This window comes from Malus domestica, chromosome 10 (assembly GCF_042453785.1).
Source record: "Malus domestica chromosome 10, GDT2T_hap1".
Lineage (NCBI taxonomy): Eukaryota > Viridiplantae > Streptophyta > Magnoliopsida > Rosales > Rosaceae > Malus > Malus domestica.
This window is the reverse complement of record NC_091670.1, coordinates 6,260,457-6,276,622: the sequence shown is the minus strand read 5'-3', so window position 1 is coordinate 6,276,622 and position 16,166 is coordinate 6,260,457. Positions and strand designations below refer to the sequence as shown.

General features: G+C 36.6%; 1 protein-coding gene across 1 annotated transcript; it reads left to right on the top strand.

Annotated features, from left to right (window-relative positions):
* The first annotated feature begins 262 nt into the window (after window positions 1–262).
* LOC103444859 (ABC transporter G family member 25-like) lies at window positions 263–8,607 on the top strand. Its single transcript, XM_008383804.4, has 3 exons — window positions 263–487; window positions 666–1,482; window positions 7,292–8,607. The coding sequence occupies exons 1-3, from the start codon at window positions 374–376 to the stop codon at window positions 8,323–8,325; spliced, it is 1,965 nt and encodes a 654-aa protein (XP_008382026.2). The 5' UTR covers window positions 263–373; the 3' UTR covers window positions 8,326–8,607.
* Window positions 8,608–16,166: the final 7,559 nt, after the last annotated feature.

The window sequence follows — 16,166 nt, the reverse complement described above, 5'->3', positions numbered from 1 at the left end:
AAAGAAAAACGAAAAGATAGAGAGAAAAGAATCAAAGAAAAAGACATTTGAAGTGGGGGGAATGGGGGCATCATATTCATCATATTTTATACTTTTTTCCATGAATCCTTACCGAAAAGCGGCCCAGTGTTGCATGGAGCCGCCACGTAGCACAATATGTTGTGGGCATTTCACTTTGACGTGGCAGTGCAGCCCAACCCTCCCCCATCAGACCTCACCTTACCCAACTAAATAAATACCCTCTCTTGTGATCCCCTTCACTCGGTCTTTCTCGCTCTCTCGTATATTTCTCTCTCTCTATGTTCTAAGTTCTATATATTCCAATATTATTGCTTTAAATAAATATTTATTAAAAGAACAAACTATATGTACTATGGCAGGGATGGATAGTAACGGTGGAAATCAAACTCCCAACGGTTCAGATCAATCACCGAATCATTTGCCCTCCTTAATCTCTTCCACTAATTGCTTTCCTATCACTCTCAAGGTAACAATCAACCGTATTCGGAACTGCATGTCTCTCAGTTGACCAAAACTTGAAATTTACTTGACTCTATCTAGCTAGCTAGTTAAAATCAAATTATATCATATTCTATGATATGTATATATATACACGTTCTTGATTCACATACAAATATATATGTATGCTGCTCATGATGATGCAGTTTGTGGACGTGTGTTACAAAGTGAAGATAGATAACAAATCAAAGTACAGAGGGTGTTTGTTTGGTCACAAGGACAAACCCGGACAAGAAGAACAAGAACGGACAATCCTGCATGGAATCACAGGAATGGTGTTCCCCGGAGAAATCCTAGCCATTCTCGGCCCATCAGGAAGCGGCAAATCAACGCTCCTCAACGCCCTGGCCGACAGGCTCACCCACAAACATCAGGGCACCGTCCTTGCCAACGATCAAGCCCTCACCAAAGCCATCCTCCGTAGGACCGGCTTCGTCCCTCAGGACGACGTTTTCTACCCTCACCTCACCGTCCGTGAAACCCTCGTCTTCTGCTCCCTCCTCCGCCTCCCTCGCACCCTCTCCAAGAAGGATAAAATCTCCGCCGCGGAGTCCGTCATTTCCGAGCTCGGATTGCACAAGTGCGAGAACACCATAATCGGCAACACCTTCGTACGTGGCGTGTCGGGAGGGGAGAGGAAGAGGGTGAGCATAGCGCGCGAGATGTTGATGAATCCAAGCTTACTGATTCTGGACGAGCCGACATCGGGTCTAGACTCGACGGCGGCACACCGGCTGCTAAGCACGCTGGGGTCGCTGGCGCACAAGGGGAAGACGATCGTGACATCGATGCACCAGCCGTCAAGCCGAGTGTATCAGATGTTCGACTCGGTGTTGGTGATGTGTGACGGAAAGTGCTTGTATTTTGGGCAGGGGAGTGAAGCCATCAGCTACTTTGGATCTATTGGCTTCGTGCCGGCTTTCCCCATGAACCCTGCCGACTTCCTCCTTGATCTCGCTAATGGTATGTCATCTTTTCCTACTGATTTATTTTTAATTTAATTACTTTGCTCCATTAGATATCACTAGCTTATACATCTACTTGCTGGTCTTAGTTCTGCCAAAATTAGTTCTTTTGTTCTTGATTTTTTCACTCAACCAAATGTTGGTGCATCGAGACTTTAACGTCCTCTAACAAAACCGACACCAAAATATAAATGAGCCAAAGTTAATAACGATAACACAAATTGTATAAGTAGAGCACATGTGGCCATTATACTTCACATGTAGATCAATTTGGCACTAATACTATAAACAAAGTTGAGATATTCCAACATTAAAACAATTGGTTATACGAAAAATAGTCAAATTTTATATGCACATGCAAAATTTAATGAACTTTACATGTGAGACATTCTTCATATCCTGACTTAATTGTCCAAAGCATACGGTCAAGTAATGGTCCAAAGCACACGGTCAAGTAATGGAGGTGATATATATATATATCCAAAGTCAGTCTCAGTCAGTAGTAGAGAGAGGGAGACCATACATATGTATGTGGGGCAATTATTTCTCCATACATAGGATGTGAGTTACTGCTGTGGATCGATAAACTGATCATATATGGTGATGGACTTGATCATGGTTATATGTTATATGGTATGGCTGATGGTTGATGGGTGATGGGTGACTCCATTCTCATGGTTGTGTCCTACTTATCGAGGGTGTAACGGTGCACTGATCATTATAACTGGCACAAGTTCAAAACAATTAGGGAAATTTTATTTGAACTCATGTAATCTTTTTCTACATCTAACTTAAATTTAAATTGTTAATTGTCTATTTTACCTTATTGCATAATTACTATTAAGTACAAAATAAAATTAATAATAAAACTCAAATTTATCAATAAACCCATTAAACCCTACCATCACTTCTTGTTTATCCTACATTCATTCTGGCTAAAACCCTAATAGGTCTTGTAGAGAAAAACAAGTTTTTTTTTTTTATTGATGGATGGTGATTTTGAAGTTTTTGAATTCTCTAACTAAGGTATGACTCAATTTATAAATATTTTGTTCGTTTGATTTCAATTTTTTAAAAGTTTAGAAGATGAGTATTTGGGTTTCAATTTTTTTTTATCAATCCCGAATGGTTTGTTAAACTTTCTAGAATTGGAAAATTCTAAGGAAAAACTTCTTACCAATGTTCTTAGATTATAAACCCCCTTGCTTGTTGATAAATATAAGGGGATGAATTGTTTGATTTGTTGCTTATGCACATCAATAGAAAGAAAAAAGGAAAATGTCTGGGTTTAGTAGCAGAAAGAAAAAAAAAAAAAAAAGTAGCCATGGAAGGTGGTGGGGCAAGGATACCTTTTTAAAAAAAAAAAAAATCAATTAGGTATGTTATTTTATAAAGGGAATGAGTTTAAAGATAACTTAACATTTTGATTGGGTTTGAGAGGGTAGTTTAGGTAATAAATTTGGGTTTAAAGAGAGATTAATTCTTTAATAAAAAACAATATGGGTGAAGAGAATAGGTTGGTTGTGGAAAGAGGTTACATGGTTCAAATAAAATTTCCCAAACAATTATTAGGTCGAAAACATTATATAGATACCACTTATCTACCATTACTTTGATTCTTAACCCTGATTATCAAGTGTCAAAAATTATTGCTCCTATTTATCATATTTATTGACATATTACAGAGGTATCAGTAAATATCCTATAGATATCACTAATTAATCTACCATTACATTTTTTTTCTTCATAAAATAGATTTTAGCATTATCCTAGATATTAATTAATGGTGGTCAAATTAAAAACGTTTAGTGCTCTCCACGGGTCTCTGATGTTTTGCTAATGCTTTGACCTTGGAGTAGTGCCTGAAAAATACTCCTTGTTTATCCAAGGCCTCACTGCTCGGATTGGAATTAATAACTGACATGCACAGTACCAGCTAGTTGTAACTTGTGCTACAGCTTCAGTTTGATATACAATAATAACTTAAGAATATTGGGTTGAGTCAATAGCCAAATATCTGTAGCCTTGTAGGAAGTTAAATGTTATTTGGTTAGATAATTTAACATGTTACTACGAAGTAATTGTATTTAGGTTGGTCTAAATAATTGATAATCCACTTTATAAGCTAGCTGATGACAATTCGTGCAAGGAGTGGGAATCCTTTTAAAAAAAATATTGTGGGAATTATATAAAGACCAGCTAGCTAGATGATTTCAATATAATTAATCATCAATGTCACTAGTATTACGATTTAGTGGTTATAATAAGAAGTAATCGGCTCCTCTAAATGAAGATATTATTAGCGACGGCACGATAATTGTGAATTTGTTTCATGTCCTCCTCCTACTGCTACTAACTATTGTTAAAAAAATTAAAGCAAAAAACAAATGATTAGCAGGTGGGGATTGAAAATGCTTTATGCAGTACAGAACCATCCGAAAATGGTTTTCATTAGTTGATTTTGACTTCCAAGAGCCGAAGTATTCCTAATTTAGTAGGAAGTAGATTAATGAGAGAGAGATGTGGTATGGGATAGTGTTATTTCAACAGGGGTTTCAATGATCTATTTTATGGGCAATTGTATAACTCTTAATTTGGACCGTCCACTGGATCATGCATGTTATGTTGCTCATTAACATGCAAGTTCGTTACATGTGAGGAAGACTACCCTAGCTTGCACCAACTTTAAAGTTTTTTCTTAAGCTGGTCTTTCGGGAACTTGAAAAAATTTCTCTCTTCTCGACAATATTGAAATGGGAAGAGTTTTATTGTCTTCATATCATTTTAAACTTTTGAAATTCAGTAGTTGTCAAATATGATGTCAAAGTAACAATTACGATATTTGATGATTGTGATCTGAAACCTCTAATTTCAACGTCTTTAGAACTTATTTTAGGATTATCTTCGGTTCATTATTGAAGTTGCTATTATTATTGCTCGAAGAGAATATGGGTGGGGTTTGTCACTCACCTTTACAAAAGCTACAATTAAATAATACACTACAACCAAGTGTAGAACAAGTGCTCTTTGACCAGCTAGCTAGGGAATTTTATCATTTTTTTTCTTTTTTGAATAAACGAAATTATCCACACTAAGGAGATAAGGGAGTGGGTTAAAACCTAACACTGGCTAACTATAATAATGTGATTTAAATTCACATTTGGCGATAATTTAATTTAAAAACTCTCACTTACAAATGAGATGAACAGACATAATATGTTAATTAGACCATTAAACAAACTTAGAGGGCTTCATGTCCCTCATTTAACCATTGCCCTTAATCTATTCATAGACAATATAATGAAATATACATGTTTGAGGTGGAGAAATTGATGACGGAATTAGTGGCGTGAGAACCATCAATTAGTTAAGGGAGCATAAACATTCGGCATCATTGTCTCTTTATGAGCCCTTCATATATATTAGACTCTTTAAACTTGTATATAAAACATTTTCTCGATTGCCTCATAATCTTAATAGTTAGATTATCCTATAGTTTCATCTTAATTACTTTTAAGGTCGTTCCATGCTATTAGTATTTAGTAGCATAAGACTGGGAAAATATATATACCTGTATGTTTTTTATTTTTTTTATAGGGAATAATACTTGCGCCCCACTTCCGGTGAAACCCCTTTGTTCTCATTTAATAGTTTTTTCCTATACATATGATGCAAACTGAACCTTTTTACAAGGAGTTTCTTTGGAACGATTTCTGAAATAATCTTATTTGAGGTGCAACTTTTAGGGCTAATTGTGTTTTTTAACAATTTTGGAGTGTGTCCTTAACGATGCAAAATCACACAAACCGAAAATTATTTGATCATTTGATTAAACAACAATCTGTTTTACTGTTTTTGTAAATCACCGTTTCTGTCAATATAGTATATGTATGTTTGACCAGGATATTTTTAACTTGAAATTATTGAGTTGGAATTTGGATAGTGGACTGTATAAAGAGTGAGGATCCTCGTGGGATCCTCTTTGTGAGGATTTAGGAGATCCTCAAATCAGATCCGTTCATCGTACATCGTGCGGTCAGAAATTATTATAAATTCTTTTATTTAAAATTGAATATAAACTATATATGACAAAAAATGACCGTACAATGAATAAATGTGATTAGAAGATTTCTGAGATCCTCACATATAAGGATCCGGCGAGGATCCTCATCCCCGGATAAATAGTCCAATACTGTAACATGATTACAACAATTTCACCAAAGCTTCACGTGAGTATTCATTTCGTTTGGCCACTTTGAATAATTTAAGTGGGTTTTCTTGGTCGAATGAGGATCCTCTCCGAATCCTTTTTGTGAGGATCTTGGAGATTCTTAAATTGTGTTCGTTCATTGTATATCGTACGGTTATAAATTATGTTAAATAATTTTATTTGAAATTAAATATAAGTAGTATTTAATAAAAAAATGACTGCACAATGTACAATAAACAAACATGATTTGAGAATTCCAGAATCCTCACAAGAGGATCCTCATTCTTCTTGGTCACCGTGTCTGCCTTTTTGCGTCCTTCATTTATCATCAACTTTTTCTCGAATCTTAGGACACAGGATTATGGCCGGCTCAGGATTATACTGAGAATTAACGCGTGTTAATTGGTCGCTAGTCTTACCATTTTTTGTTGGTAAATTAAAAAGTTCAAAGGGTAAAATTAGTATAAACCTTTCCACGAAATACAATTTGAGTAAGTGGTGGCCACCCCTTTAGTGGCAGCACCAACATTAGTGGATGTTCTCACTTGTGCTAAATTCCGTCTGCAATTTATTTATTATTTGCTTACACATGATGACGCATACAGGCTATGTTTTTCAACCTTTAGATTATATACACTATGTTTTCAACCGTTAGATTATACGTACGTAGTATAGTAATCAAATAATATTTCTTTCGTTATTGTGCATTTCCTATTCATTTCTTTTCTTATAAGAAAAAATCTTTGTTTGTGTATATGAGTACCACCAAAATGTGCTATTCGATTAAACGGACCAGTGTGATGACTGATGACCTAAAATAAAATAAATAAATAAATGGACCAATGTGGTCATCCGCATCATACTCGGTAGTGGCATATTCTTTTCAATGTTTTTAAACGAAATATTGAATCTATGCAGATAGCTATATCTTCTTTAATTAGATTATGTAAACAACACTTGGAAACTAACAAGTAAGGAAATTCTCATCCTTACGCAAATAAATATCTCACATCGGAAAGTTTGGAATATTCCAAGGACTAATAAGGTGTTGAACTATTTATTTTATTGTCAAATGATTTTAGATCGAAACATCGTCTTCCTTTCATTGATATTATTGGACTATATAGCTAGGACTTGAGCATTATTCATTGCTTTTACTATTACCATGAGAATATTACGTTCGGGTATCTATCTTTTGATAGATAGACCCCTTAATTAATGGTTTCGATGAGGTTAATTTTCTAGATAATGAATGTTTAGATCAATATTGATTGTAAAAGACTAATGTTTTGAGTTAATTAGATAATGGTTGATGAATCATAGTGACCACAAATAAATGTATGACTACATAGATTCATAAAAATAAAAAATAAAAAATGTCATTAGATACAATTTATGCACACTTTGTTAAGCTTTGTGATGTTCTGCCATAAATTTGTGCAATTTCTTCAGCTGCAAAACATGGTCTTCAATTCTTGGGAAGATTGAAATTTTATTGTCTAGAATTTATGCATGTTTACTTTGGTGGGAGAACTAGAGCTTCCAAAAGAAGTGATCCAAATTAGATAGTAACTCATCATTCATTGAATAAATGCAGGAGTGTGCCAACTTAATGGTCTAAGCGAAAGGGATAAGCCCAAGATGAAAGAAATCCTTATTTCCTCATACAATACCTTGTTATCTCCCAAGGTCAAAGCTGAATGCTTGGAAACTACCAGTGCAACAACAAAAGAAATGACTTACGTCCAGAGCCATTGTTCGAGAGAGCGGAGAACAAGTATCGGTGATGTTGTTTCCACTTGGTTCAACCAATTCAGCATTCTGCTGCAAAGAAGCCTTAAGGAACGAAAGCATGAGTCTTTCAACTCGCTGCGAATTTTCCAGGTAGTGGCCGCTGCATTGTTAGCTGGTTTAATGTGGTGGAAATCAGATTATTTAGATATCCAGGATCATTTGGGCCTTCTCTTCTTCATCTCTATTTTTTGGGGAGTCTTACCTTCTTTCAACTCGGTGTTTGCATTTCCCCAAGAACGTGCCATCTTCATCAAGGAGCAGGCCTCGGGTATGTACACTCTCTCTTCATATTTCATGGCTCGAATGGTTGGAGACCTACCGATGGAGCTTATTCTTCCTACAATCTTTCTCATCATGGTTTACTGGATGGCTGGATTAAAACCCGACATGGGCGCTTTTCTAATAACATTGTTGGTACTACTCGGCTACGTGCTAGTGTCTCAAGGGCTTGGCCTTGCTTTAGGCGCGGCAATCATGGATGCCAAACGGGCCTCCACGATTGCAACAGTGACAATGCTAGCTTTTCTGCTGACCGGAGGATATTACGTGCATAAGGTTCCGTCTTGTTTGGCTTGGGTCAAATATATTTCTACTACCTTTTATAGTTATAGGCTGCTAATTAATGTCCAATATGGGGAAGGTAGTAAAATATCATCTCTCTTGGGCTGCTCATCTCATCATCATGATCATGCAGGTGATCACAAAGCAAGCTGCAATTTTGTTGAGCAAGATGTCGAAGGGCAGATTAGCCCTGCGACAAGCATTTGTGTCATGTTGTTTATGTTTTTTGCATATAGGTTACTGGCTTACCTAGCATTGAGGCGCAGCAAAGTTTGACATACTTCTACAATAATTACATGCATTTGGATTCCTTGTTCTTCAAAAGACCTCTTTAGTTGTATTTGTCTGGAGTGGATAAATTTATTTATCTCTGTGTTTGTTTCGACAAGTTGATATAGCGTATGTCGGCAACAACACTCTGTTGTATTGCAGTTCAATTCACACCAACTGTGACTATTGAGATATCAAGAGCGATTTTGTTGAGTAAATGTAAATAATGAAAACATTAAATCGTTCAATGATTTTGATGAAATGCAATAATAAAGCAATCTTTATATATTACGTTAATTAAAATGTCATATCCTAATGATGATAATTGGATGCAGATATGAATCAATTCATATATGTTGTTGTATTAATTTTTTGGTCATTACATATTGCACAAGAACCTAATGGATATTATGACGGAAAATACAAGATCGATCTCTAATTTGCCCATTGGCACTGTGAGAGCTGATGCTTCTTGTTGATTTTCAAGTGTATATTTGTATATTCATTCATGAGAGAAACTTTATATTGGAAGACTATAAATAAAGCAGATATATAAAAGGAGGGTTGGCAAGTAATCGAGATTGCTAAATACAAGGAGGATTGACAACTGATTAGCAGCTACCTACAAACCAAGCGGTGCACACTCAATATCCAGTGGAAGGATAACCGATAGTTGACCAAACTCTAAATAACCAGAAACCCTAATTACCTAGTGATCTTCCAATACTCCCCCTCAGGATCCAGAAGATTGATGGAACCAAGGTTGGGAAGCAGTCGTTGAAACTGATGCAGAATTCTTTTGATAATATGGGAGTGCTCCAGTGTAGGGAAGTGCATGAATTGACTAGCTATGCAGAAATCTCTAATTACTCACGTTTTAGGTTTCAACTAAAGAATTGATTTATCGGCTTCCTAGTTTCTTGCCCCTTTTGTTCCCCATTTGTAAGCTCCGTTATATTAATGACTACCTGACCGACAATATTAAGTATATGCTCTATTTTCTTCCTTCTTTTGGTGAATTATATGAACTTCTTATTATCCCCTGCACCCTAAAATCTATTGCAAGTCTTATACATACAATGTCACTCATAAAATCGATTGAATTTTTGTTTTCCTGTTACAAATGATTCTTTCATACAATATATACTCTCCCTTGTAGTTGCATTTGTAAATTTTTATCTCTTTATTCGCATACTATATTTACTTAATTTGTTTTAGTTACATATTTTACTTGACTTCTTAATCATTAGGCACCTTATTGTTCCAATTCTAGAAAATATTGATTATATTCAAGCAAGATGGACAAAAGTTGGGCCACTTTGAATCCGTTTATAGAGGATTACAAAACAGGGCTAGCAAAATTTATCTCAAACTTATTGGAAGTATCTTCTCATGATGGCAACATCAAATGTCCATGTGCTAAATGCTTAAATAGGTTATGGTTGAGTAACAATGAAGTCGAAGCTCATCTAATTGTTAAAGGTATGGACCATTCATACTTGGAAGGCCCATGGGTATGGCATGGAAAGACATTTGGTGACCCTCTTCCAAATAGCCAAGCTGCACAACAAATTGTTGGTGTGAATACTCTTCATTGTGAACTAGGCCCCTTGCTTGAAGATATTTTCTCGGGGCCCAGTGGAATGGGTGACATGCCTATTAATAATCACATTGGTTAGGAAGCTCCAATACCTGCATATGCACATATATTTCAAGCCATGATGCAAGATGCCAACACAGAATTATATCCGAGTTGTGGTATGAAGAAAATGGATTTCCTCATACGTATTTCAAAACAAGTGCTTATATGGATGCAGCGAAAGTGCAAGCAAGCTAATCTTCAACTTTTCAAACATATACTCCCAAATGGTCATTCGTTACCAAAGAAGTTGATGAGTACAAAGGCATTCTTGAAAAATTTCATGTTGCCTCACCAAAAGATCCATGCATGTGAAAATGACTGCATGCTGTATTGGAAACAAAACAGTGGTTTAGATGTTTTTCATACATGTGGTGTGTCCAGATATACAACTGACGTAAAAGACACATCGTTAAGCAGTAAAAAGAGAATACTTCGAAAGGTGCTAACATATTTTCCTATTACACCTCGCTTGCAAAGGCTTTACATGTCTCAACACACTAGTGAAGACATGTGTTGGCATGGTCTTTCTCACCCCGAGGATGGATTTTTAAGACATCCAGCTGATTCCTTTGCATGGAAGCAATTATATATTAAATTTCCAACATTTGGTGGAGAAATGTGCAATGTACGTCTTGGGTTGGCAAGTGACGGATTCAACCCCTTTGGAAAATGCAGCACTGACTATAGCATATGGCCAGTATTGTTGACCATATACAATTTACCACCTTGATTGTGTATGAAATCACCGTTTATATTGATGGCTTTGTTAATACCAAGAAATGATATTGATGTATACCTTGAACCATTAATAGACGAGCTGAAGGTATTGTAAACCTCAAGGGTTGCCACTTATGATACGTTGAGGCAAAAGACCTTCACCTTACGAGTAGCTGTTTTGTGGACTATTAGTGACTTCCCTGCATATGGGAACTTGTCCGGTTGGAGCACACATGGGAAATTAGCATGTCCTCATTGCAACTATAACACTGAGTCGACATAGGAAAGCCTTTAATCTTTCTGACGAAAGAGAGCAACCACCTTCCCCCATGACCGGATGGGAATGCCTTCGTTAGTTGTCCATTTTACGGTTCAAATATGGTAAGACCCTATAGAAAGAGGTTGGAGGAAAAAGACCAACACCTACACCAATAGTTAGGCCATGGAAAAAACATAGTATTTTCTTCAAATTGTCGTATTGGGAACATCTTCTTCTTCAACACTGCCTTGATATCATGCATATTGAAAAAAATGTCACTAGAAGTTTGGTTGGAACTCTGATGGGTATTGTTGGGAAAAGCAAGGATAACTTGAATGCAAGGTTGGACCTAGAATTGATGGGCATAGAACCAGAGTTGCATAGAAAATTTGTCAATGGAAAGTCAAAGATGACTCCCGGTGCATATACTATGAAACTAGTAGAGAAGGAATTGTTTTGCAAGGTTTTGGCCTTAATAAAAGTGCCAGACAATTACTCATCAAATATTTCACGGCTTGTGCATGTAAAGGAAAGGATTATAAGGGGACTTAAAAGTCATGATTGGCATGTTTTAATACAGCAATTCCTTCCAATTGCCATACACAAAAGCCTCCCAACTAGGACTGCAAAGATATTATTAGAACTAAGTGCATCATTCAGACATTTATGTACTAAAAAATGGTCAGTAGAAGGCTTTCGCAAACTTACACCCAAAATAGTTATGATCCTATGCCAATTGGAAAGGATATTACACCTGCATTCTTTGTTGTCAATCTTCACCTCACAATACATCTTGCCGAGGAAGCTGCACTTGCAGGTTCAGTACATTACAGATGGATGTACCCAATAGAAAGGTATTCCTTAACTTTTAATATGTTACCATGGGTATTTCATTTGTGCATCATACAATTTATAATAGGAAGACTGATTTTGTACTATTTAAATTAGGTTCCTGCTGACCTTGAAGAAGTATGTTCTAAATAAAAATCGACCTGAAGGAAGCATAACTAAAGGATATATGGTTGAGGAGTGCTATCTTTTTGTGCGATGTACTTAGAAGGCATGGAGGCACGTTTTAACCAACTAAGCCAAAATGCAGATAGAATACGTCCTGACCATAAGGGTGACATTGACATATTTTGTGGCACCGGGCATTCACTTGGTATGCTGAAGATTATCATCTTAACAACCACGATTGGGAGATTGCACGCTCGTATGATTTAGCCAATTGTGATAAGTCAATGCCATATAAGAGGTGATTAAACTTAATTGTTATAGACTATAGTTGAATTTCACCAAATTCTTCAACTCGACTTGTGGTTATACAGAGTGACATTAACATTATTTTCATATACAGAAGTTAAGTGGAGAATGCTCAAAGAACTCGAGGGAGGCGTGTAACCATGCTATAAGCAGATAAAGAAGCTATTAAGTCCTTCCCAGATTGATTTGAAAAACATGTTAGTACGAAACAAGTTGATTTTGCATATAATGGTTTCCTATTTATCTTCATATTCTTAATTGTGCATATGAACCTGTGTGTAAATTGTGTAGGTGAATCAATTGCAACAATCAGGTGATCCAAGGACAACTGATGACTTGGTGATGCTTGCTAATGGACCTAATAAGTGGTGTAAGAGATATAAGATTTTTGTATGTAATGGGTTCAGGTTTAAAGTAAGAGGCACACAATCCAATAGGAAATACCTAAACTATGGTGTTTTCCTATAGTTTGATGTTCCAAGTTATGCTAACCCACGTGACTGGAACCCTGTTACTGGTTTGCTAGACTACTATGGGGTTCTGACTGATGTATTTGAAATCAAGTACCATATAGAGCACAAAGTGGTATTATTCAAGTGCAACTAGTTTGATGGCACTTCCAGAATTACTAGACAGGGAGTAAAAACAAACAAATATGGCTTTACATTGGTTAACTTCAATAAGATTTCGTCTGCGAGTGACCCCTTCATATTCGTATCACAAGCACTACAAGTGTTCTATGTACAAGACCCAACAGATATTGAATGGCACGTTGCAATTAAAATGAGACCATGTGATTTCTTTGATATGTCCTCAACACATGATCATGATCCAGGCGATAGACAGGATGTGGAACATGCAATTGGTGATAATGATGAGGTTCGTGTTAGAAGCGATGTAGACGCCCAAGACTTCGAAGAATGCCTATTATAGCATCTCACTTTTGATTAAGGTAATAGTTATAGAAAGTATTGATTCGATGAAAGTGTTGTAGGATATGGAAATATTTGTATGTATTGACATTCAATCCTCAACCAAGCATTGCCCTGACTATTAGATTTTTGATTTGGTATTATATGCAATATATTAAACTGGTGTCTTTATGTGGCAGCTTCAGGTATGAAGGATGACTGAAGGTGCAGTGGAGCATGGGTTTGTCCTACTTTAAATCAATACAATATGTAGAAGCCTTCTAGACATAGTATTGATGCTTGTTCTTTTTTATCTAGCACTCGATCATTTTGCAGTAAGAATATAATCGAGGTATGAAATGAATTGTGAATTAACCAATTATACTGTCACGATATTTAATTAGCGAAACTGCAGTTGAATACATATAAATTAAACTGGTACAAATTTTTATAAATGCAAAATACACATAGTAGTCTTACATGATTTTCATTCCATAAACCATCCATATAGAAATAAAAATAACAGAGCAGTCTATATAGTTACCAACTGCCTAGGTTCAAAATATAAACATCCATATCTTCTGTGCTCATACAAAATGAGAAGGAATGTTTACATAGAGCAATACCATAATATAACATCCATTCTGATCTAGGTTCAACTATTCTTACCATGAGCCATTATATGGAGATTTTGCACTCTGAATTTGAATGAGGCTAGCTTCCTATTTTGCTTTACCTGTATCACGATTCATCCAATCACAATGTTCTTGACCACCCACATATTCGCACACAACATACTTCTTAACAGCCTTGTAACTTTTTTAAGGATAACGAGTCCTTGCAGTACTAGTACAATCAGAATCAGAAACGAAGTATACAACATTGCAAATCCCAATAGGATCAAAGCGGTATGAATCACTCGGAAAAAAAAGATGATATTATTTTCACTGTTTCACCTTTGATGGAAGGTTGCTTTCCACTGGTCATTAATTTTTTAATATCACCACTGATGCAAGGTTGCTTTCCACTCCTACCATGCTTCATGTAACCGATTTCGTTGGACCAGGGCAGCAGCACGTTCACACCAAAACCTAGAAGATCAAATGGAAAATGCTCATATTTCAAGATCACATTTTTCACTGCCATATCATAATGAGGACAATAAATATTGATCAAGCGATTGGGTGATTGAGGAGGGTAAATAGGCAAGTTAGCCATGAGAAAAGTTTTTCCATTCACCTTAAGCAACATTTGTCTTTGCAGGGGATTCGAACTGCTGATTGGTACCTGGCTGCAATGTAAGGTTTGCCTCATACTCCACTTCGACCTGAAAGTTAGCCTCTAGGTAACGCCAAAAATCAGCATCTTCATGATTGGCAATGAGTACAAAGACAACGTTTTCCTAGGCGGCAACCGGGGTTGCAATGTTATTGGTTGGGGCAAATATCATGGGACCAATAACTTCATGATCAACCGCAGGAACAAGGGGTTCACTTGTGTTACGAAACAACTATCTGCGAGTGTTTGGGAATAAAGGGGCCATTGGTGATTGGGTGTGATTTAGAGAGTTTTGGAAAAGTCGTAAAAACTCTTCATTTGATATCTATAATTGATTAATTCATAATGGAGGGCATGGCACTTTTAAGTTCACGCCCACTTAGTGTAAAAACATTTAATTCCGGTTTCAACAATTAAAAATCTTGGGAGTATCCTTACAAAATCACTGAACTTTGACCAAACAATGTATATGCCAATCTCATCAACCATGAATTCCAAATTTACCAAATTATAGACTACCAAATTATTAACAGCTAGCCAATTTTTTTATTTGGTAATAGAGACACCTAACCATTTTGTGTGGTTAGGGGCTTACCTCCATAAGGGTATATCATTAATTAATGGTTGAGGGGGATTACTAGGCGGGATGACTTCCTGCTCACCTTAACTCTATACAAAAATTTGAAGATTGGATATTCAAAAAGGAAACGTGTATGTCTTTATAGATATCAATTTATACACTTGTCTTGTTTAATTGCATCAAACTATCAACTCAAACAAGAAAAATATCTGAGGGCAGAGAGGTTTCATTGAAGCAATTTTAGGAGGTATCTACTACACTTATCTTCTTACCAGAAAATTAATTGTAGAATTAAATAGTGTTTGTACCATACTTGACCAATCATGAAACTACTGAGCACCGGTCAACGTTATACCGTCAAGGACCCAGAAGAGTTTCCCTCCAACCAGGAGGCCAATCACAGTGTGACACGTGTCGACATCAGAAACCAATCACAGCATGACACATGTCAACGTCAGAAGCCAATCACAACACGACACGTGTCAATGTCAAAATGAAACTAGAAACTCTCTTCTATAAATAGAGATCATTCTCTCATAATATTTCATAATGTCATTTGTACTAAATCATTCACTAGTACTCACTAAAGGAAAGCTTGAACCTATGTACTTGTGTAAACCCTTCATAATTAATAAGAACTCCTCTACTCTGTGGACGTAGCCAATCTGAGTGAACCACGTACATCTTGTGTTTGCTTCTCTGTCTCTATCCATTTACATACTTATCCACACTAGTGACCAGAGCAATCTAGCGAAGGTCACAAACTTAACATTTTCTGTTGTACCAAAGTCGTCGCTGATTTCGTGCGTCAACATTTGGCGCCGTCTGTGGGAACGACACTTATTCCCACTCTCTTCAGCTTTGTCAAGCTAGTTTCCACCATTCGTACACTCTCTTTTGACCAAGCATCCCTCTCCAACATGGGGAGCGAAGGAAGCCACAGCAGACAGAATAACACCCATCTTGCACCTAGTGCAAAGTAATGAAAGAATGAAGGAAAGAGGGTTTCTCTTCAAGCTAAAGTCGATGAGCTAGAAGCTCAAAACAACAAGATAGCAACGAAGAATGAGGTCATCTAGGAGCAATATGAGAAGCACTTTGAGATGCTCTATGAAACTATGCGTACTCAAACACGCGAGCTTATTGCCCTTGTGGACATTAACCATCATCTGGGTGCCCCCCAACACGGAGGGTCAC

Bases quoted from the DNA above. Each gene is read 5' to 3' on its own strand.
- LOC103444859 (XM_008383804.4), top strand. From the start codon at position 374: ATGGCAGGGATGGATAGTAACGGTGGAAATCAAACTCCCAACGGTTCA. The intron at 488-665 runs GTAACAATCAAC...ATGATGATGCAG, and splicing joins GCTTTCCTATCACTCTCAAG to TTTGTGGACGTGTGTTACAA. The intron at 1,483-7,291 runs GTATGTCATCTT...GAATAAATGCAG, and splicing joins CCTCCTTGATCTCGCTAATG to GAGTGTGCCAACTTAATGGT.